This window comes from Vipera ursinii, assembly GCF_947247035.1.
Source record: "Vipera ursinii genome assembly, chromosome: 1".
Classification (NCBI taxonomy): Eukaryota; Metazoa; Chordata; class Lepidosauria; order Squamata; family Viperidae; genus Vipera; species Vipera ursinii.
Window position 1 is genome coordinate 112,299,033 of NC_139512.1, and position 23,647 is coordinate 112,322,679.

A 23,647-nucleotide genomic window follows, 5' to 3' on the forward strand; every position below is an offset into this window, starting at 1 on the left:
TTTGATGACTCAAAAGCACAGACATGGAAGATGATTTGGCAAAGAAAAAAAGCTAGAATAAGACTGAAGAATAATGGGATTTTGGTCTACTTATGAGAATTAAAATTGAATAGACTTAAATAGATAAGATGTGTACTTTGAATATGAACTGAGATAAAGGAAATTTTGGTCATTAAGGTATTTGGAAATTACTAGAAAATAAGAATATTATACTGTATTATTAATTTGCTGATGTAAATGACAAGAACTTAAATAGATAAAACATGTATCCTGAACATCAGATTTTGTGAGGAATTGTGATAAAGGGAATTGGGGTCATTAGACCTATTTATGAGAATTAAAATGGAATAGACTCAAATAGCTAAGATGTGTACTTTGAATATGAACTGAGATAAAGAAAATTTTAGCCATTTAAAATTTAGAAGTATAAATATTGATAATTAAATTGGAATATTTATTTGTTCATAATGGTTATGTAAAGATGATTAAGGTATACATAAGCTAAAGAAAATTGAAGAATGTAATAAATGTGTTTATATGTAGCATTCAGAATAAAAATTACTACCTTAAATACAAGATAGTAGATACAAAGAGGAGGAAAGAAGAAGTATTAAACATTGAAATAAAAGAAATTTTAGTTACTAATTTAAGATATTTGGAAATCATTAGAAAATATTAGAAAATAAAAATATTATATTGTATTATTAATTTGTTGATGTAAATGGCAAGAACATAAATGGATAAGACGTGTATCCTGAACATCAGATTTCATGAGGAATTGTGATAAAAGGAATTGGGGTCATTTATAATTTGGAAATGAACAATATTAAATGTTAAATCTAAATGTTAATGGTAAATCAAAACTGGGAAAAAGTCATTAGGTTATTGATTGTCGAAAAGATTGAGTGTTAATATAAATAAGATATATATAAATAAAAACTATTGATAAAATGTAAGAAAGTTGCTTCTATGTGATTATTAGAATAAAAATTGTCTTAATTCAAATATGAGACAGTGTATATTAAGAGGAAAAGAGGAATTTTTTACTGTATTAGGTTGAGATTTGTACCAATCATATTTGTATGGAATTGGATTATTGTAACTCAGTCACCACGTTGCTTTTTGATTATGTAGTTGTAATATTAGAAAACCAATAAAATTTATAATATTAATAAAAAAGGAATCCTTTCTGGCTTGTACCAGAGCTTAGTTTGCTTGTTCTGCTTTTCTTCCCTCTGGGAAATTCCTACCCTTCATTTAGCACTGGGGTGCAGTGGCTGGAATGGCCCCTCATCCATATTAATGGTTACATCCCTGCATGGCCATTTTGGGCCTGGGCCATTTAACCTCGGACTTAACTTTTTTTTCCACTTTTTTATCCTCCCAGTTCCTTCCACAATTCAGTGATGGAATAGTGAGACTTGTAGTGAGACATCACAATTCAGTGATGGAGTAGTGAGAGCTTGTAAGCCGCCCTGAGTCTTCGGAGAAGGGCGGGATATAAATGGGATTAAAATAAAAATAAAATAAATAAATATATTCCTTTCCCTTGTTTGTTTGTTTGTTTGTTTGTTTGTTTGTTTTTCCTCATGGGAGTCATGATGAATTCTGGGCCTTCGGTACCTGGTCTCCTCCTGTTTTATTTCAATGACTGGATCAATCGGTGTCCCCAGTATAAGAAAGAAGGAAAAATGGGTCCAATGGGCATGCAAAGGCAACCCATGGAAGAGTCACCCTCATGTGCCCATCCACAGCAAGCTCTAAGCAGTGGGAGGACACAGAAGCAAAGGTATTGGCCAAGGGGGACACAATCCAGATGGAGCCTGGCTAGAGTATCACTGCTGGAGTATCACAGTCTAAGCAGAGTCTCCATCAACTGGCAGAGAATCTAGACAGCATAAATACAGGATGAGGGTGGCTTAATGAAATGCTGAATTGCTCTAAGACTGTTATTTAAACATTTTTCTCTGAGAACCCCTTCCCACTTTCAAAAACTAGGGAGGATCCTAAAAGAGCTTTTGTTTCTATGGCTTATATTTATCAATACTTACCATAGTAAAAATTAAGATCAACAGGTTCTTTTTTTACCCAAGTGAATGGGCTCAAAACCCAAGATAGGCAGCCCAAGAACACAGGTCTATAGACAGCATAAGCACTCAAAGGCTAGTTTTCACTGCTCCACTTTTTCCCACATCTATCACACCTACTGCTCCTCCAACTATCCCTTATGAATCCCACTGCTGGTGGAACAGTTTCTCTGTATTTCTTTTTTTTGGCTGTTGCAGGCAGCTTTATCTCCAAAGACAATTCTCCGGGAATCCACAGGATTTAGCCTCCTCATCTATAACAAGACATGGGAAGAATATCTTCAACACCTAAGGCAAACATGATTGTCTTGGAAAAGCTAGACTAACACAAATCCAGAAAAATCCCATACGGGATATCAGAAATCCCAATATTGATGTTCTTGGTTGTTAAGGGGGAGATAAAATCCAAAAAGGGAAAGGTGAAAGCCACCAAACAGATGGAAGTCCTCAAAACATAGAAATGTTTTGTTCTTTCCTGGGTTTGGTGTGGTATTACTAAATGTCCTTTCATGGAACTCCTGTCAAAGAAGAAAAGTACAGCGCCATCAACAAAAAAATCCTATTTATTGAAATGGGCAATTGATTCTCTGCATATCTCTGGGTTCAGGAATTCAGGGAGATAATCAACCATCAACCACTTGCCTGGCTGAAGCAGATGAAATATAGAAATTCAAGGTTAACCAGATGGTATCTGACAGTACAACTATACTACATCAGTATTATACTTCTGGCAGACAGCTAAATGTCATTGCTGACTTTCTATTGCAATATGGGAAGGACACAGAGGTGGCAGTAGCCTCATAAAATGGGGGAGGGAAACCCCAAAATAGTGATTTCCCTGTATGAAAACAATGGAAAAGGCCATTGTATCCCAGTGTTTTGGATCTTGGCCTGTATATTTCACTGTTAAGATCTGGTTCATCTTTTCTTTCGGCTTGAGCAGGATGAGATCAGCATGTGTCCTTTTAATCCTAAATCTCCATGTAAAATATTCCAGTAATGCTGAATTGAAATTGGTTCTTTGACCTGTAAGGTTCTCATTTGGTATACCTAAAGATTTTGACCAACTCCTCTACTATTCATTTGGCAGTCACAGTCCTTAATGAAACTGCTTCAGAATACCAGGTAGTATAATCATAGATCAGAGTTTTTCAACCTTTTCAGAAATTGTACCACTTTTAGGACATGACAATATTCGAGTACCACCAGTGCTTAAGAAGGTGTCAAAAACTTGATAACTAAAAAAAAGGGGGGAAGAGGTATTTGCGGTTTTATTGGTTAGATTCATTTGTTGTTATAGAAATGGTGTGTTTATAATATTATGGAAAAGTAAAAAGTTGAGGTTCAGTGTTAATGCTTCCTTCTACTCCTGCAACAGAGGAAGTCAGAAGTCTGTGCCTTTTCTTTTTCCCTTCTCCCCCTCACTTTTCCCTTTTTCTCTCACCCTTCACTCACAAAAGCCCCTCCCTCCTCACTCACACTTTGCTCACAAAAGCCTCCACTCGCTCTCACTCCTCCATCTCTTTCAAAGGCACCTCGTTTGGTCTCTCCCCCACTCTGTCTCTTCCAATTGCCACTTGCTCACTCACTCACCTACTGCCCCATCGCTTCAAAATGCCAGTTGCTCGCTAGCTCACTTACTGCAAAGCTGCCAGCCACACAACACGCCCGGCCGTGGCAGGTCAAGCAGCAACCCCGGCCCTTTGGCTGTTCCTGTCCGCCCAGTGGCATTGGCGGGCATTGGCATGGTGGGGTGGGTGGGGGGACTGGCCCTTCACAACACTCCCAGTTTCTTATGGAGCCCCGTGGGAAAATTGCCTACTCCTAGTCTAACAGGAAATGTCCCTGCATGGCAAAAGCTGATCTGGTCCCAGTTGCCACTGTGGAAAAAGGGAAAAGTTCTTACATCCCAGGGGGTGCCAGGCATTATCAGCCAGATGCAGAAGATAGGACTCTCAGCATGATTCCTTCTGTGGGGCTTCTGTTCAACATTGAACACTCTTTAAATACAAGGGTGAAAGTTCGTTCTCTGAGCTTGTGGGTTGGTTTCCAAACGTTTCATGACCAGGCTAGGTAACATCATCAGTGGAGTTTAAAGGATGTCAGTGTTTATAAGGCTTCAGGTGTAGGCATGTCAAGTGAGGGTCTCGTGATGGGGTCAGGTGAGTCATTACTGAGAAGATTTTGATGGGGAGGTCACATTAGGTCAGGGTCATTGGGAGGTGAACTGCTGGTGGGGGAAGGGGACTTGCATGGGTTTGGAGGCAAGCCCCCTCCCCCCACTAGCAGTTCACCTCCCAATGACCCTGACCTGATGTGACCTCCCCATCACAAGATCCATCACAAGCCTCTCACTGACGACTCATCTGACCCATCTCAAGACACATCATGAGGCCCTCACCTGAACCCCATATAAACAGAAGAAAACTGACACTGACATCCACTAAACTCTGCTGAAGGTGTTACCTAGCCTGGTAACAAAATGTTCAAAACCAACCCACAAGCTCAGAGAACAAACCTTCACCCTCATCCTGCACCCGAGCCACAGATATTCACCACTATTGCAAACCCTTTAAATACCTCAAGCCCTCACTTTTAGCAGACAAATAGAAGGCAAGGGGTGTTTGTAAAACTCCAAAGTCCATTAATTGGCATTTCCTATTTTTTGTCTTCAGTACCCATGACCAGGGGTAGGCAACCTTGGTTCTTTTATGACTCGTGGACTTCAATTTCCAGATTTCCTGAGCCAGCCATGCTGGCTCAGGAATTCTGGGAGTTGAAGTCCACTAGTCATAAAAGAGCCAAGGTTGCCTACCCCTGTCCATGACTAATCCTACTTTACTGTTAATCATCTTTTAAGAATTTTATAGCATGAGGGTGGGGTGGGGAGTAATTTCTGCAGGCAATCTCACCTGTTCCCAGGGAAGGAGAGAGCAGGAGTTTTGCAGAGAACCTTTGTCTGTCTTTTGTATTTTTCTGTCCATTATTCCTTTTGGCTCAGGAAAATCATTTCAAATACACGGCTGTTTTCCTTCCAGATCTATAGATTTGCTGATGTTTCCTATTTTGACACCATTGTCCTCCCGATATATCTCTGAGTTGCAAAGACCATGGCAACTTCAATCATTCGGCATTAAAAGGTTAATTGTCTTGTGGCCAAGAATTTATCCCTGTAAAAATGTTCCATTCTGAGACATCACTTGTCTTTTGAACGAGCTCTCTAGTTTAAGGTTCAGACATGATCAACATTCTGAGGGGAATTCTTCACAACATATACACATTGAAAAAAGTTAGGTGAGAGAAATTTGGAGCTTTAAGTGGTATCTAGAAAATATTGATTATGATGGAAAATGAAACATTTTTGGATATCAGTTGGAGAATACCAATCAATGAGAAGTTGTAGATCAGATGATTCGGAATTATGAGTAAGATGTTGCTCCAAAATGTGCATTGTTTTTTTTTTTAATGTAATTTATATGCTCTTGCAATGGAGCTTGAAGAAACAACACAAAAAAAGTAAAAAAAAAAAGAGCTCACATAATAGAGAATATCCCTTCCCGACTTAGGAACATACCTTTCTTCTGGCAAATAAATGGTGTTTATGATTGACGACAGCTTCCTAAACTTGTGTTGAACCAGGTCCATCTGACTCAGTTCAGTTGAATTAGCACTGATTCACTGGGGTTTCTTTCTGGGACTTCTGCCAATCCAGGATGCCAAGTATTGAACCTGGAATCTAAAATTAGGAGTAGATCTACTCTAACCCTCAACATGATACCGGCTTAGACAGAATAAGGGGCTGGATTTGGGAGAGGCTGTACACATAGGTGACGGACAGAGTGATGTTGCCCACCTTAAAAGAAGTCTGATGTGTCCTTTTCTCATAAAGCCATCACTTGATCCCACTTTCTAACCACTTTTTACCAAAATAATTGAAACCTATAGAGATCTTCAAAGCAGATGAGCATCTAGATCCCCTGATGAATGCTCCTAACCCTTGCTACTTTTACCCTAATGGATATACCATAGGAAAGTCTAGAGAGTGGCTACTGTATTGTTACTCTCTTCCTTTGTCTTCTCTCCAGCTCCAGACTGTTCTGTCTCTTGTCAGCCCCTCCCCCCTTTCTGGAATGTGTTACTTCCTTCTTGGGAAACTGCCACCTCAAAGTAGTCCATCGTTCCAGCTCCCCCCCTGCCCCCCTTCCCATAGGCCCCATCTCTTGCATCAAACAGCCAGCAAGGATTACATCAGGTATTTTACAGAGTGTGTTTGAAGAAACGGAAAAGACTGTCCATGTAATTGATAGCACCAATGACAGTGTCAATAGAAGAAAAATAGATAAATCTGTAGGAAAAAATGAATAAAATCTTGAAGAATCTGAAATAAAAATAAGGAGATATATTAAACAAAGTAAAAAAAAAAGAAATTTTAGAAGCCAAGACAGAAATAATAGCTCAGAGATTGAAAAAGAGTTAGATACTTTAGTCCTATTAGCACTAAAAGAGAAAGATTTTGTCTGAGATTGAGGACAATCCTAGAAGAACTTGGTGATGACAATGGAAAAGATAGGGAAAAGATAGGATAGGAAAAATTTAGGCTTCGACAAAATTTTGGGATTGGGATGAAGAAAAGGCAGAAGTGGATAAAGTGGATAAATCAATGCAGGAGAAGCCAAATTACAAAATGTACAAAGAGATATCAAAGCATTTTGTCAGGAAGAAACGAGAGACCAGATTTTATAGCAACATTTCAACACTAAGGTAAAAATAGGCAACTCAGAAATAATTTTGCTTAAAGAAGTTCATATTAGCACAACAAACCTCAACAGAAGATATTACTTAGGTGGGGCAAATGGGAAGGATTGAGTCTAACTTTCAAGCAGCAGAGATCCTGACTTAATTCAGTTGAGCATTAATTCTTTGACAGATTCAAAGTGGAACTTGAAGAGTTGCAAATGAGTATATTGGAAAGAATTACTAAGACTCATTTTGAAAAGTGAGAGAGTATATACATTAAATTAAGTAAAAAAGTAAAAAAAGTATTTATGCGGCTAACAGCACAGGGAGTGATGAGGAAGATATTGCTGCACTAAGTGCTACGGCATGGATTTTTCAAATTTTATAAACTAAATATTAATACTTATATTAATATTAATATAAATGGGGGAAATGCCCCCTCCAAAAGAAAAAAGATATTTCATTTTCTAAAAAAAAAATCAGCCTGCATTTTTTTCTATAGGAATTACATATAGGGAAACAAGACAAAAAAATTGATGTATAAAAATTTGGTAGAATTTATTTCATCTGGGATAAGTAAGAAAAATAGACTTACCACACAATTACAGCCATCAGTGATATTATCTGATGATCAAGGTAGATATGTGGGTGTTGAGATTAATCTGAATAAACATAAAATTATGGTATTGAGGATTTATGCACCATGATGATAAAACTATAGGGTTAGAAAAATAGGTTGTAGAAAAATAGATTTGTCATATGACAGATAGATAAAGGTAAAGGTAAAGGTTCCCCCGCACATGCGTGCTAGTCGTTTCCTACTCTAGGGGCCGGTGCTCATCTCCGTTTCAAAGCCGAAGAGCCAGCGCTTGTCCGAGGACGTCTCCGTGGTCATGTGGCCGGCATGACTAGACGCCAAAGGCGCACGGAACGCTGTTACCTTCCCACCGGAGCGGTCCCTATTTTTCTACTTGCGTTTTTACGTGCTTTCGAACTGCTAGGTTGGCAGAAGCTGGGACGAGTAACAGGCGCTCACTCTGTTATGCAGCACTCGGGATTCGACCCGCCAAACTGCCGACTTTCTGATCGACAATAGATAACCTTTATTGTCATTTTTTATTGTGGGCACAATGGGACACATTAAAAATGAAATTTAGTTGCTCTCAAAGTGTACTCATACATAACACACATTCAAAACATCCTATATACAACATATTCTGCAAAGTCACCCAGCCGTCAGGATTCATAGCAGTTGTATTTCTTGCTTTTGTGTTGTATTACAGCATTATTTATTTTATTTCCATTTCTATGGTTTTACTTTCAGAAGATTTCTGAAATTCCAGTTAAAAAGCTGGTGTCAACACATGTCTGACACGAATGAAACATTTAGAAGGACATTTATGCCATGGTTGCTGATATGAGATTTCAAAACAAAGAAAACCAAATGAGCAAAGGGTCAAAGAAATGAATAAAATTTAGGACTAAGAACTCAGTGTAGATAGGTAGTCAGCTGTCTGTGGAAATCCAAAGAGAGAACCTATGACATTTAGCAGGGGAACGACATTAGCTAAACATCCAGTCAGATCATAAGACAACATACGTACGGCATAAAAGTCATGGCCAGATTGCCCAATTAGGAGTCCCACCATTTCCAGTGGAGAGGATGAGATGACATCATGCTACATTCATCCCCAGACTACTGCCAGTACCACTGCCATTCCCATCTTCCTGCTCCAAGATGAAAAAAGTCCTTTTTGGCTTCTTCCAGCTTCAGCAGTACTTCCCACTTGGTCTATTCTGCTTTTCTTCCATCTGGGCAACTCCTGCCCTGTGGCTACTAGGTGCAGTGTCACTTCATTTTTCTGCATTTCAAACATCCAAATAATGGAGGCAAAAGATCCCCCTCACACATGCCATGAGCTAACTGTTTTATCTTCTAGGACTTCAAAACAAACTTGAGGACAAGAAAGAAGATCTAACAAAATGGATTAAAGAGCTGTTAGGAAAATCATTAAAGTTTGGGAGACAAAAAACAAATATTCTACTTAATTTGTCCTTTTTATCCCCAGCAACATCTACAAAAATACAGGAAAAATCCCTTGGCAAGCTGAACATACTGAATTGGAAAGCGATCTGGCAAAAGAAGAAGGCTAGAATCAGATTTAAGAGATTTGATTCGACTTACCTGATGAAGTACTATATGCAGGGCTTTTTTTGTCATAGAACGCTCAGAACGGAGTTCCGGCACCTTTTTTTTGATGGAACCTTGTAGGGTAGGCAAGGCAGGTTGTATGACATGTGTGAGTTCCGGCACCTTTTTCTTTTACAAAAAAAGCAGTGACTGTATGATTAAACACTTGTTTGAATATGGTTAAAAGAATAGATAAAGTTTGGATATAAAGGGGCTCTATAGTAAGAGGGATAAGATATATAAGTAGTATAATACTTTTTACAATATATGAAATTGTAAAAATATTGGGCTGGTGTATGTGAATGAAAAGTTTGGATATTTAAAGATAATTAATTTTGAGAAAATTGACTAACAAGAGTGGTTTGAATACAGTGCGGAAATTAAGCTTAAATAAGAATCTTGAAAACAGGACACATAATGAATTAATAAGATGACTTATAAATACAATTGATATATAAGTTGATTTTAAAAAGATGTTATATGTTGATGTTATTGTTAGTTGTACAAATACTAGGAAAATGTTTATATTCAACCTTGTATGTATTGAAAGTATTAAGAATATTTGTTTAATACAGACAAAAGGAGAATACTACTGGAAGAAGAGAAGATCAAGAAACTATATCATTGACTAACATATTGATTAATAGTAGAAATTAATTATTGTTAAGTATATGAACCCAGACAACACACTGTTTGCTAAGCACTAGGGATTGTTTTTTGTAAAAAATCAACAAAATATCATAAAAAAGGAAGTGTTAGTCTAGCTGACTAATTGTGAATTTGTACCTATGCTGAAAAATTGTGCAAGTGGGCCCATTAACGGAACAAGGAAACATAATGGGGCATTTTGCTTAAGCTGGGCCCCAGAACATCTGGGCAAATGTCCAGAGGTGAAAAGTTTGTCATTAGCATGTTAAAAAAATACCCAGAGGTGGAGAGCTAGCTAATGAAGTGCACCCCTTATGTCTATTATGGGATGTTAACCTAAACTGCTCATGTCTCCAATAAACAAGTAACAAGTAATGAAATATCAGGAAATTTTGATGCGTATATGTGGTTTTATGGAGAAAAAGCAGCAGCCTGTCGAATATCAACAGGCATACTTGATTTAGACATGGATTCTAAGGTGTCCATCTTTAGTTCTGCATAGAAATAAACCTAAACCCCAGTTTCCTCTCTCAGCATGATTATTGGCTCAAATTGCACTAAATAAAAAAGGATCTAGTATTGGGTTGAGTCAGTATCAGATAATGGCAACCTGGGCCTAGTCACACATAGAAAGATTTTTTCTAAATCCTTTTACATGTGACAGATTATTTTTTGCAGAAGATGAACCCAAGAAGCAGATTTTAGATCAGGGAGACTCCCCCTCTTTCTGAGTCAGAACATCTTCAGAAGGCCATAGATTGCATTGCATTCACTTAAGCTTCCAGGAATTTTTTTGCTGCTTTGTTTTACTTTGTAAAACAAAGAGCAGCAGCATTCTCAAAATCTGAATAAAACATTCAGATACTATTAGCAGCCTCTGACTTCTAGGCTTAATTTAATAATAACAGTTCACTTCCTCTTGGTTTTTTAAATGAAGAGAAAAAGATAAGAGACATTAAAAATATATTTATATGGAGAACCCATTCTAGCACTGAAGCATAATTCTTAGGGTGAATGAAAAATATCACAAAAACTATAAAATACATTCCATTGTGGGGAGACAAAATTTGCAATTAGGTGAGATACAAGATAGCCATTTTGTTAAAAAAAAAGGAAAATGTTACAGGTAGTCTTCAACTTACAAACATTCTTTTAGGGATAGTTCAAAGTTATAATAGCACTGAAAAAAGTGACGAATGGTCCTCGCACCTACAACCTACAACTGTTGCAGCATCCGTATGGTTAACTAATCAAAAATTTAGGCCTTTGGCAACCAGCATGTATTTACAATGGTGCTTTTCCCAACTGACTCCCAACATGCAAAGTTGCTGGAGGAAGCTGGATTTGCTTACTGATCATGTGATTCATTTAGCAGCTGCATTAATTCATTTAATAGTTATGGCAAAACATGATAAACTCAGTCAAGACTCATTTAACAACTACCTTACTCAGCAATGGAAATTCTTGTCCCAACTGTGGCCCTAAATTGTACTGAATTATTTTATGAGTGCAACTCATATATATATAATTGATGAGGTTGAGAAGTTGTGGCCAACATAGCCACAGTGGTAGCCTGCATCAACACACCATTATATTTTGCTTCATTTCATAGAGAATACAAATCATCCACCAGAAAATCTTGTAATTCCATCAGCACTATTGCAAATCTAAAAAGTCTTTTAAATATTTTATTGTGGACCCCCAATTTGCTCTCTCAATTATAACAGATCAGACAGATTTTACTTGTACATAGCAAGCTAAAATATGTGTGGGGAGTTAAGGATGCTTGGTACTCAACTGTAAAGATATTAATTTATTTTGACTAAAATGTGACTTATTCACGATGTGTCTAAATGTGTTTTGGCTGTTAAGATAGATGCTGTTCTTGTCTGTTCTTCCTTAAGACTGACTTGGAAGAGTGATTGTTGGGGAAATTGGGGTGAAGGGGAGGAGGGGAGAATGAAATAAAACTAAATGGTCCAAACTCTAAATGACCATGCAGGGCAGTGCTGCATTAAAAGATGAAGAGGTGCTGAAGCTCTTTGTTCCTCAATAGCATGAATGGGGCTTTTCTTGAGCAAGTTGAATAGTGTTGAGGATTAGATAACCACAGGATTAATGAAAAATGTGTAGACCCCAGCACCTGCCTTGTGTATTGTGACACTTGAAATCTAATTATTTATGAACCTGGCTTGTTGACTTTTCTCTTCCTTGATCTGGCATTGTAAATCTTTTGCTTGACTTTGGACTGCTGAATTTACTACTTGCCCTGCTCAGCTAAGTTTTATTCATAATTAATTGCCTTGCCATTGCCATCCGTGAGGATTATATCTGGTTTCTGAAGGGGTGCTAAAGAAAGCCACGATGGGATGTTACTGAAGCATATAAAACCTGGAGATACAAATGGTGTAAAGAACTCTTTGCTTTAATTCTTATGAAATATATAATTTTACATACAGTTATTCAATATTTTTCTGCAATTTCTCACCAGTTTGCACAACACTGCAATACATTTATTTAAAATGATCAGCCTCCTTCAGCACCCTGGAACAATCCAAAATAAAAGGGATAATAGAAGAAAGCTTCCAGTGTGAAATAAACATTTTGTTTTCCTCAGTTAAATCTCCTTAGCAGAACTATTTGCATTTGCACTTTAACCTTCTTAATTTGCTTCTATTGTAACTGAAAAAGGGTGCTTGAACTCATTTTTCTCTTCCATCCCTTTACCCTTTTACTTATGTTTTGTTACTCTTAGACTTAAAATTATCCAATGCATCTTAGAGAGGAGACTTGGGGCAGACTTCCTTTGTGTAGATGGGGTTATGCTTCAGAGTTTTCTTCCCTTGGATGTGGAAATAGCTAGCAACCCAGATAGGAAAGAATTTGACAAATGTATAGAAGATAAAATAGTGAATTGTTATTATGGCTAAAAATTACCATTTGTGAACACAAATTACAGAGTGAATAGAAGTTATACATTTAGTCCTCAACTGATGATCATTCAAAGTTATGACGGCACACTAGAAAATGTTACTTATAACCAATCATCAGACAACCATCACTGCACAGCTCTGCTGGCTACTGGCATGTATTTATGACAGTCGCAATATGCAAGAGTCACATGATCACCATTTATGATCTCAGAAGGCTTCTGACAAGCAAAGTCAATGGGGGAAACTACATTTGCTTATCTCAGTGTGTGTAGAAGCCGAACATTACAAAGTTCAGAGTGTCAGGCAGAGAGTCTGGAAATTCTGCAGGGCAAAATAAAGGGCTAGGAGGTTTCCACATGCTTTATTTAGTTGCTCTGTGTCTGCAGAGAAACTGGGCCATCTTATCATATTGCATGTGTTTCTGTTCTCAGCCTAAAGAGCTTTTTCTCCATCTTTCTGTCATTTCCTTCTTCACATATTACAATGGAAACATCATTCCTGGACAAACTACAGAGGCTACAGCGAAGGAGATAATGTTAGGATAATTTTTAATATCTTTATTTATTTTAATAATTCAAGAAAGAATCAATCTTGAGCTATAAATTTCACACGGCACTCATCTAGCATGCAAACTCAGGTTTTATTTTTCTGAAATACAGTCACTTAACTCCTTGAGAGCAGGAGGGGTTACTTCAACATCTTGTATGGGATGGGCTCCTAATGAACTATATGTGCAGGGTTGTCATTATTTGTTCATTATCCTATTGAACTATGATATAATGAGTTCTGCTGAGCTTGAACAGTCATTGCCAATCAGATATGGTCATATTAAGTCAGAACATGTAAGCAATTCCTGATTTCTCTGTTAATACAATCATTAAAAGACCTCCATATATATATAAGAGGCAAGACACCACACACCTCTAGCTCAGAAAGAGACAGAGAGCTGGCAAGGCAAGATGAAGCCTTGGGCTGGTTTCCACCTGATTTTTTTCCTGGTTGCTAGTTCTGTGGAGGGAGAAGTCTCGAATGATGGTACTGGAGGACTCCAGGACACTGAAGCCACTTGCTGTGCACGTGAGTTCCAGCTGTGTAATCTTTCAGCTTGGTTCTTAGCCTGAGCGGGATGTCTGTGCGCAGGAGCAGAATGTTGGTACTTAGTTTCCCGATAAAGCCAGTTCATGAGAAAAGGAATACTTGCCTCACATTCTTTCTTCTGTTCACAACTACTGTGAGAAATCTAGACACTGCTGATTAGCAGTTTTGCAGGTAAAGAGATGGCTCAGGAACAGGTGAGGGATGGAATGTGGCAGTAGTGAAGTTCTGCTTCATAAGCATTTCTTGAAGATGATGATGGGATTTAAACATTGGAGAAAGTTAATGAGTTGTGATGCTCTTTGAGGGAAAGGAGCCCCTTTAAAAGAAGCAGTTTTTAATAATCAATAAGTTACTTTTAATCAGTAAAAACAGAATTAATCTTGACCTATAATTTTCAGGTGACATTTTGCTCATATGGAACATATGTTAGCTCAGCCCTGGAAGCTACAGTGGTTCAAGCTGGAATAGCACAAGCAGTAACCAGCACGTCTCCCGGTGCCCGTATGTGACCTCTGCTTTGAGAGCTGCACTGGTTGCCAGCTGGAATCTGGGTGCAATTCAGAGTAGTGGCTGTTCCCTTTAAAATCCTGCATGGTATAGCACCTGGTTACCTGATGCACAGCTTTTCTCCCACTGTGTCTATCCACCCACTAGTGGGTCCTTCCTATTAAATGTTCTGCTCTAACAGGACCTAGGAAGCATGCCTTCTCTGTCATGGTCCCCTCCATCTGGAACAGCATCTCTCTACACATATGGACCACTCAGAAACCACTGGAGTAGGAAGCTGTAATTGAATGTGAGGATAAGAGGAAGAGATGCTGCCTAGCAAAAAATAAAACAAGAGAGGCAGGAGCCCTCAGTGGCTAAAAGGGGATAAAAATACCAAATCCAATGTAAACATCTGGCTGACTGGGCAACAAATCATAATAATAACACTTATACAAAAAGACTTAAAAAGTGACCTAGTAAGATCACTAGTAAGTCCTGAAAATCGGGAATGAGGGCTTTCTAAAAGATATACATCTTCAAGTTTTAAATTTTACTTAGTTTCACATATTTACCTGATGAAGAAAAAGAAAAGATGACTTCCGGTTTGCCATTGCAACTGCCGCGGACACTAGAAGGCGAGCTCTGTTTTCTGCATTCAGTTTCACTCCACTGGGGGATTCTGGAAAGGGTCAAAAGTTGCCCTGTAGGGGCAACGAGCAAGGAGGGGACCCCACTTAATTGCAGGAGGACAGCAGCCCTTCTGCTTGATCTGGGGCAGCCCTCCAAACCGGTGGAGGAAAGACAGGCTATAATAATATGGCTCATCACTAGGCTGCAGACCGCTGAAGTCAAACTTACCACCAAGCACTTCGAAAGCAATGTGGATTAAATTGGGTGAGATCTGATCTTCTCTTTACCCTACTTTCTTTCTTTTCCGTAAAAGCTGCCTGAAGAATCTTTCTCCTGTCAGGAGAGAGGGAAGGGAATTTCTATCCCACCCTCTAAGAATAGCGGTGACTGACTACCCAGGGGAATTAAAGCACTAAAAGAACAACTTTAATCTAATTGCATTTATATGTTCCTGAAACTTGGGGACCAAAAATTTTAATACTTTTTTGGAGACTTTTGCTTTTATCTACAAAAAAGAAATAAAATTGGGAAAAGGATTATAAATATTTTGGACTTAAAAACCTTAAATGGCATCACTGACATCTTGTGATGACATTTGGTATTACAACTTGTTATTTCCTAAAAGAAACTTGGCTCAAAGCCCAGACCTTAGATAAGACTCTTCTGACCTTGGCATCACCTGTGAGAAACAGCTGTAAGAGAACAGCTGGGCAGCATAACTGGCCTACTTGAACTGTGAATGTAAACTTTTACTGACTTTCAGAGTTATATGTGGGGAATTGCCTATCTCTTTATTTGAGGAATATTGGTTACTGTGTGAGATGATGAAATACCTTGGACTATAAAATCTTGCTTGACAAACGATTTCTACTATAAATACTATTTATAAACACATGAAAGAGATGGATGAAGACCAGGAAAAGATCCTTTCCATGTTGAAAGCAATACATGAAACCATTCCTTCAGCTTGTGATAAAATAAGTCCTAACATAAAAGATACATCTTAGATACACAAAACCAAACTTTGACTATAACCAAAGAACTAACAATGCAGAAGATAACAGAAGAAGTAGAACAATCAGATATTAAGACAGAGGAGTCAATTGACCAACAAATATAGCTAATGGAAAATCCAGAAAAGGGAGTGACAACACTAGAAATGGAAAAGACTTTCTATATAAATCAGAAAAAAATGAGAAAGAAGAACAGATTGAATGGAAGATAAACATATCAGGGCAATTATGGGGAATTGTAATAATAGGGAGATAACTTTATGAATACAAATGGGCTAGTCCTTCCAAAAATGGCAATTAAATGGTCTCCTTTATCTCAAATAACATATATAATAATACAGGGAGATCTATTTGATGATCTAAAAGCACTGATATGGAAGCCTAGTTGGCAAAGGAAGAAAGCCAGAATAAGGCTGAAGAAAATTGAGGTTTTGATTTATTAGAGGGGACCTGAAAGAAAAAAATTAATTATTGTGAATATGTTTGATTTATTGATTAACCCAGGTAATGGTTTTGATTTATTAAAGGGGATATTGTATTATTAAGTAGATGATTTAATATGGTGGGTAATAGATAATTTTTAGGAAATAGAAGAAGATTATATTCAAATAGATAAAATGTGTATTTTGGATATTAGATTCTGTTATGAATTGAGATAAGGGAAATCTTGGTTACCTAAAGCCTGAAAATTATAAATATTAAAGGTTAAATTGGAATATTATTGGGAAACTAAAAATTGGGAAAAAATTAATAACAGGATATGGATTGTTTATGAAAATAGAATGTAAAAAATAATTAAGATACATATAAGTAAAATTTATTGATAAATGTAATAATAATGTTTTTATTGAGTTGATATAATAAGAATTGTATTAGTTTAAATATGAGACAGTAAATGTTAAGGGGAAAAGAGAGGAAATATTTGATGATGTAACTTGAGATTTTTACTATTTTTATTGAACTATTGATTAACACAGACACCACGTTGCTTTTTAAATACTTAAATGTAAAATTGGAAAATTAATAAAATATTATAAAAAAGAAAAAGAAAAGACTTTTTAGTAGCCAAATAAGAATGGGTTTTGGACTAGTACAAACCCATTAACCACAGGCTGAGGATCACTATGATACAGCACATATTGTTTCCATGTATCAGCATTCACAATATGTACCCTCTAAGGGTGGAACTCAAACTCCCATCATCCTCAGCCAACAAGCACAACAGTACTAGAGATGCCTTCTCTAGTTCTCTTTTTCCTCTGTAATTATCATGCTTTGTTTTGTGTAATCGCTTTTTTAAAGTTATCTCCATGAGTTCATTACATTACAATAAGCATTCATATTCTTACAAGAGAGATTATTTCACAGTTGGGAACCCTCCACAAAGATCAACATCTGTCTCAGATATATTTTTTCAGAGCAGAACTTGCCTGAATTGACCCACCCAACCTTCCCCATTCTTTCTCTAGAGACAGAAGCCAGAAACTGCAAAGACCTCCTGCAAAGTGGGGAGACCCTGACTGGCTGGTACAGAATATACCCAACCAAGGGGAAACCAATGCTGGTTTTCTGTGACATGGAGACAGATGGAGGAGGCTGGTTGGTAAGCTGGAACCCTCCAGGGGAGGAGGAGGAGGAGGAGGAGGAGGAAGAGGAGGAGAAGGAGATAATTATCTACTTGAACATATCAAAACAGAAGAGCAAGAAGCCCAATAAAGTGGGCTCCATGCTCCACTTTTGTTGCAGAATAATAGCAGATGTTGAGGGGCCCATCAGCCTTCTCTCTTGTCAAGAGACTAGTGGTGGACAATTGCAGCCCCAAATCTTAATGAAACCCTCTTGGGATTTGAGTGCAAGGCAGCTTGGAGGTACACTTTCCTGTTATTGTGAGATTGAACAGACTGGAAGCCCTAAAATGGAGCTATCACAGCTGCCAATTCTGTCCATATATGGGATTGGTATTTCCCACTTTGTGGCCCATTGGGTGCCCTCCTTCAGGAAGCCAGCAAGGGAGAAGAACAGCCCTGCCTAGCCTTATTTGCACTTTCCCTTCTCTTGATAATAAGATAGATCAGAAGAGAGCCCATCATTGGTAGTTGCAGGGCCATCCAGACACCGACCACCGCCTTCATTCCTTGCAGGGGAAGTTCCTTTTCATCTATTATTCCAGTCTGAGTAGGGGATCTTGGGGGAGGGACAAAAAGTTAAGTTGGCATCTTAACTGTTTGTAACTTCACCAGCAGACATCTCTGTCTCTGATTTTTTTCGCCTAGCTTGGAAATATCCATATTTGCATCGCTCCTGCACTCCTCCCAAGGTCTGACAGGATTACCACCTCTAGCAATAAATTTATCACAACATCTTTGTATTAAATAAATTAGGCTGAGTGAGTCATCTGTCAACCTACATACTGAGTTTCATGGATCTATGCAGGATTCTTTGTTCCTCGATAGAAAATGCTCTAATTGCCACACCAAACTAGACATGTTCTTCATGGATCTATCCAGCATAGGGAACAAACTTTGGATGTGTTTATTGATTTATTGATTTAAAACATTTAACTGAGAACACCAGGGATGGTTTTTTTTTAACACAGTGTGCAGTAGGTTAATTTTTTGTGGGCTTTTTTTCGCATTTGGCTTTGGGATGATATAAAATATACCTATTTCCAAGACTTGAGACATTTTTTTTAATCCCATTTATATCCCGCCCTTCTCCGAAGACTCAGGGTGGCTTACAATTTAAAGCACAAATCAATGTGCTTAGCAATAGCCTTCATTCTATGTATATGCCTGCTTATTAGGGCTTTCGCCCCTTCCCAAGCGGCATTATTACAAAGTCAGCTTATTGCCCCCAACAAGCTGGGTCCTCATTTTACCTACCTCGGAAGGATGGAAGGCTGAGTCAACCTTGAGCCTGGTGGGATACATTAAAATAGCTTTTTAAGCAGCAAAATACAGTGACATCCAGTGTCAATTGCTACCTAACTGTGACATAGATTCAATTCTGTTCTTTTTGCAAAATCAGGCTGAAAGGCATTCCCCCACTTCAGAAATGGTGTAAGATTAGGAAAACAGCTTCTCCATCAAGCAGATGCTAAGGTATCGCTCCCTTTTTCTCCACCAGCTCTTCCAGAGGCGGCAGGATGGATCCGTCAATTTCTACCGTGACTGGGAATCATACAAAAATGGATTTGGAAGGCAAGGATCAGAATTCTGGTTGGGCAATGATAAGATCCATCTTCTCACCAGCTCTGGTAAGCCCCAAATCTCCTCTTCTACATGATGCTCAATTTGATATTTTAAATCCATGTGCATAGACATTGATTATCTTGATCAGAATTAACTTTTAAGGAAAGATGAGTATCAATCTTTCCAGAGTCAGCCTTTCAATAGTACCAGAGGCTCTCTTTGCATTACAGGAACAGAATAATCATAAAGCAAACACTCTGATCTGTTAGTGTCAATCCATAAGACTTAACTTCCATTTCCTTCCATAGAGATCTTTATCTTTATTAGACTTATATACCGCCCTTCTCCCGTAGGACTCAGGGCGGTTCACAAGGTTTTTCAAATAACAATACAACAATTACAAAAATTAAGAACAGTTAAAATGATTACATTTAGACCTTGAATAAATATAAAACCCCAATTAAAATCCAATTAAAACCCCATTTAATACTCTCAGTCCAGGCCAGAAAGCTCAAAGAGCCAAGTCTTCAAGTCCCGGGGGAATGAGCGAAGGTCAGGGGCAGTCCTAAGCTCTACGGGCAGCTGGTTCCAAAGGGCCGGCACACCCACAGAGAAGGCCCTCCCCCTGGGTATTATCTGCCGGCAATCTTTTACCGGTGGTACCCTGAGAAGACCCTCCCTGTGGGAGCGCACAGGACGAAGGGAGCTTGATGCCGGCAGCAGGTGTTCCCTCAGATATCCCAGACCCAAGCCATTTAGGGCTTTATAGGTCATCACCAGCAGATGAATGGTATATTCCAAATTCATAAATCAAATCTGGGTAAAACAGATGTTCTTTCCTGTAATTTGGAAATGGTCTGGGAGCTTTATGCAGCATGATTCCCCAAGAGGGTTGATCACTAACAGAAGAATAAAATATTAGAATCAGAACAAAAGAAGAAAGTTGTCTTCCTTCTCTGGGGGACCATAAATTCTCCTGTTTTCGAAAAAGTGGAACTAGGACATCGAGCAGCAATCTGCATCCCTCTTCACTGCCTAACTAATTAAAAGATAAAAGATCACTTTTGGATTAATTGTGCACAAAGTCCAGAAACATCCAATGCATGTGATTCTGTCCTTCTATGTTGGTTAATTAGCATTGTTTTAAAATGGACATACGGTAGCTCATAATCCCACTGTGATCATGTTTTTTGTGGAATGAAAGTCTACTACAATGATCAATATGCTTCCCTTATGGACTTCTGTATCTCTAGTATTCGTTCTCTAATAATATCTATTCTTTGAAAATCAGGAACACAGCAGCTGAGGATTGATCTGGAAGATTTCAATGGTTCCAAAACGTTTGCAACATATTTCAGTTTCAAAATTGCAAATGAACGTGAAAACTACAGGCTGACTCTGGGTTCCTATTTGGATGGCAACATGGGTGAGTAATACAGAGAATGCCTCTTTATTTGAGTACTTTCTGACAATGGATGTAACCTACATGTCCCTTGACCTGATGCAGAATGCAGAAACATTTTAAGCCAGGATCTGCCTAATTGCTTTCTGGCCTATCACAGGGACAATGATTTGGCCACATATCCTCTGCAAACTGCAAAACTGAACCCCAAACATCATTCCAACTCATTCTACTGTCCCCAAATGGAATGTTGGGGAGGGATGAAGTGACAGGTTGCCCACCTCATTTTTTACTTTAATAAGTTCAAAATATATGATCCACAGACTATTTTCATATGGTATCTCTAGCTAGGGCAGAAGCCTTCAGAGGCTGTCAGGCAGCGTAGGAAGGAATGAACTACTTTTGGTGGTTTGTCCCAACAACTGAGCATCACTGGGTTCAAATAAGGATGTTACTGTAGCTGTCATTGCTGATGTTGCATGAAGAGAACCACAAGTTTAGTATGGCTGCATTTCACAATTGCCAGTGAAAATGTTATTTTCCACAGATTGGTTTGGAAAGAAATATATGAGAGGTTGTGGCCATTCTCCTTTCCATATTGTATAATGAATGCTAAGTACATTGTGATTTGAGTAAAGGAATATTTCTTTTACTTCTTCCTGACCAAACCCAAAACTAATTTCTGTCAAACCTGACTCCATATTTGCACCTGCTGTTGCTCATAGTTTGCCAAAAATCAAGTGAGGGCGAATGGGTGAATTCCAAAGGGGGGAAGGGAAATTTTGGAATGCAAGAGTGTCTTCTATTGCCAATGAGATGTTAGCCACCAAACTGAAGTTATGAAATGTTTGAGGAGTGCACAGAGTCTTTTCCCAAAACAAAATAACTGAACTCGGTGAACTATGAACTGTGGGTGGCCCGGAGAGGGACAAGGGGTTTTACTTATATGGGTTTTCATGGGACAATCTCAGAACTGACTTTGCTTCTGCTGTACCTACATGGATCTTTCAATAAAGCTAGACTCTTGATAATTTAAAAGAGCCCAGAGTTTCTGTGGCTGAATGTGCCAAATTGAATGGCTGACAATTTCATTAGGAAACCCCAAAGTTCTCTTCCTACCATAAGAGATGGCACTTTGACACATCATTTTATTGCATCACCTTGACTTTGGTGAAGTCTGAATCATTTGGAGGATACCAGGTTCAAAATGTGGGATAGAAATTGATTAATTAATGCATATTCTTGACCTATATGGTAAGAAAAATATTTCTTATTTCCTTGGATTAGTGTTGGATGAGCAATCAATGGCTGATGCACCATTGAAACTCGGCAGTAAATGCCTTTTCCCCCAGTGACATAATTTCTTAAACCTTTCCCAAAGAGCAGGGTAAATAAAACTTCCATCCTGCTCATTCTAGTTCTGAGAGCATATCAGGGGAATGCTTATAACCCTTCAACTGGTCCAGAAAATAAAATGTGATCCCAGACTCAGTCAAGTTGTCCATAATTTGACTTAACGTGTTAACATTAACCATTCTGGTTTATCAATCATTATCTATAAGGTGGCCTCTTAGGTGGACCTCACAGTGGTATATTGAACAACTCAGGTTAAGCTAACCATGATTTCAAGAAACAGAAACACATTGTATCATCTTGACAGGGCTGGCTAGTGATGCCAAAGTTCAAATCTACAATATTGTGCAAATAAAGAATGTTCAATCTCTTTCTAATTCTCAGTGAAGAAGGTGCTTTTTTCATTACTAAAATATCCTGCAGGTTTGCATTCCTGGAATATATGAACTCAATGCTACCTCTAGTTTCCTCCTTTTAGGTGATTCTTTCTCAGGACATAATGGCCTGGGATTCTCTACTAAAGACAAAGACAATGATTCCTTTGAACCCGCAAGTTGTGCTGCAAATTACAAGGGAGGCTGGTGGTATGGTGCCTGCCACTCTTCCAACCTGAATGGCCTGTATCACAAAGGGGAACATACCTCTTATGCTGATGGCATCAACTGGTATACTGGGAAGGGTTATCAATATTCTTACAAGTATGCAGATATGAAAATTAGACCACAGTAAATGAAACCACAGTTTAACATATTTTTCAACAGTCATCACTCCAAAAGTACTAGCAGATTATTCTTCTTCTCTTTTGTCTTCCAGAAAAAGCACATTAAATACAATAAATCTTTAAAACTGTTCCTTTGTGTGTTCACTGGACTGTTCTCTCTTGTAGTACTCTCTTTTTTATGTATATGGGGATGGGGTCCAAATGCTTCTCCATTTTGCAAATTCTTTGAAAGAGAAAAATGCTTCTGAAAATTTTGCAAAGCTGACATTTACGTATATTGATCTATAATCTATAAGTAAGTATAATAACACAACAGTTCCTACTCATTTGTGTGTCTGTGCCTTATGAATAAACTTCAACAACAGGATTCACTTGGACCCCTTGGAAGCTTTTCATAAGCCAATTGCCTTAAATAACTAAGTTGGTAAAAGCAATATCTGAGATAGCTGTGTCAGTGTTTTTTATGGTGAAGGAAATCTGAGGAATATAACAGATCAAATCTTTAGAATCAACTTGTAAGGGGAAAAATTCACTTCCTTTCAGCCATATAATTCACACTGAATAGGAAGTCTAACTCACTAAATAAATTAGTCTGATTAGTTTCTGGGGCATCTACTATATCTGTATGATCATTACATGTTTTTCTGAAGGACATGGTGCTTTACAAAAAGTTCCAACCTTTGGGAAAGTGTTTTCAACACACATTTAGTACTGAGAGGAAATGCTTCCAGAAGGAAAACAAATTGGTCTCTCATCCCTAATATGGGCTGATAACAGTCTTTGAATCTCCAAAATATGACTCTAAGCCTTGAAGGCTAGTCAGGTGTGATGTTTTATTCTACATAACAAAGAACCCTCTCTCCATAATTGAGCCTGAGATCACACAACTCCAGAGTATCTTTCTATATCCCATGTGTGAACTTTCACAGAATCTTTTTTGGATGTAAAATACTGGGATGGACTTTTATAGCCAATCATTTTATGGTTTTAATTTTGCTAAAATACCATAGCCATGTTTATTCCCATGTTTAATGGTGGTGGCATGGATATGGATATCAACAGTTGCTGGAATAATTAAATTATCAGCATTGTTATATTTTGGCATAGGAATTCAGTGTACAACTGATTTAGTATGCAACTTGATAGGAATGTAC

The 23,647-nt window shown here is 38.1% G+C and overlaps 1 protein-coding gene across 1 annotated transcript; it reads left to right on the forward strand.

Moving 5' to 3' along the window:
• Window positions 1-13,628: 13,628 nt before the first annotated feature.
• On the forward strand, window positions 13,629-22,501 carry LOC310632478 (ryncolin-4-like; the record flags this gene model as incomplete). The annotated part of the gene is made up of 6 exons (XM_083349698.1): window positions 13,629-13,673; window positions 14,093-14,195; window positions 17,296-17,429; window positions 18,953-19,082; window positions 20,309-20,443; window positions 22,251-22,501. The coding sequence occupies 6 exons, from the start codon at window positions 13,629-13,631 to the stop codon at window positions 22,499-22,501; spliced, it is 798 nt and encodes a 265-aa protein (XP_083205824.1).
• Window positions 22,502-23,647: the final 1,146 nt, after the last annotated feature.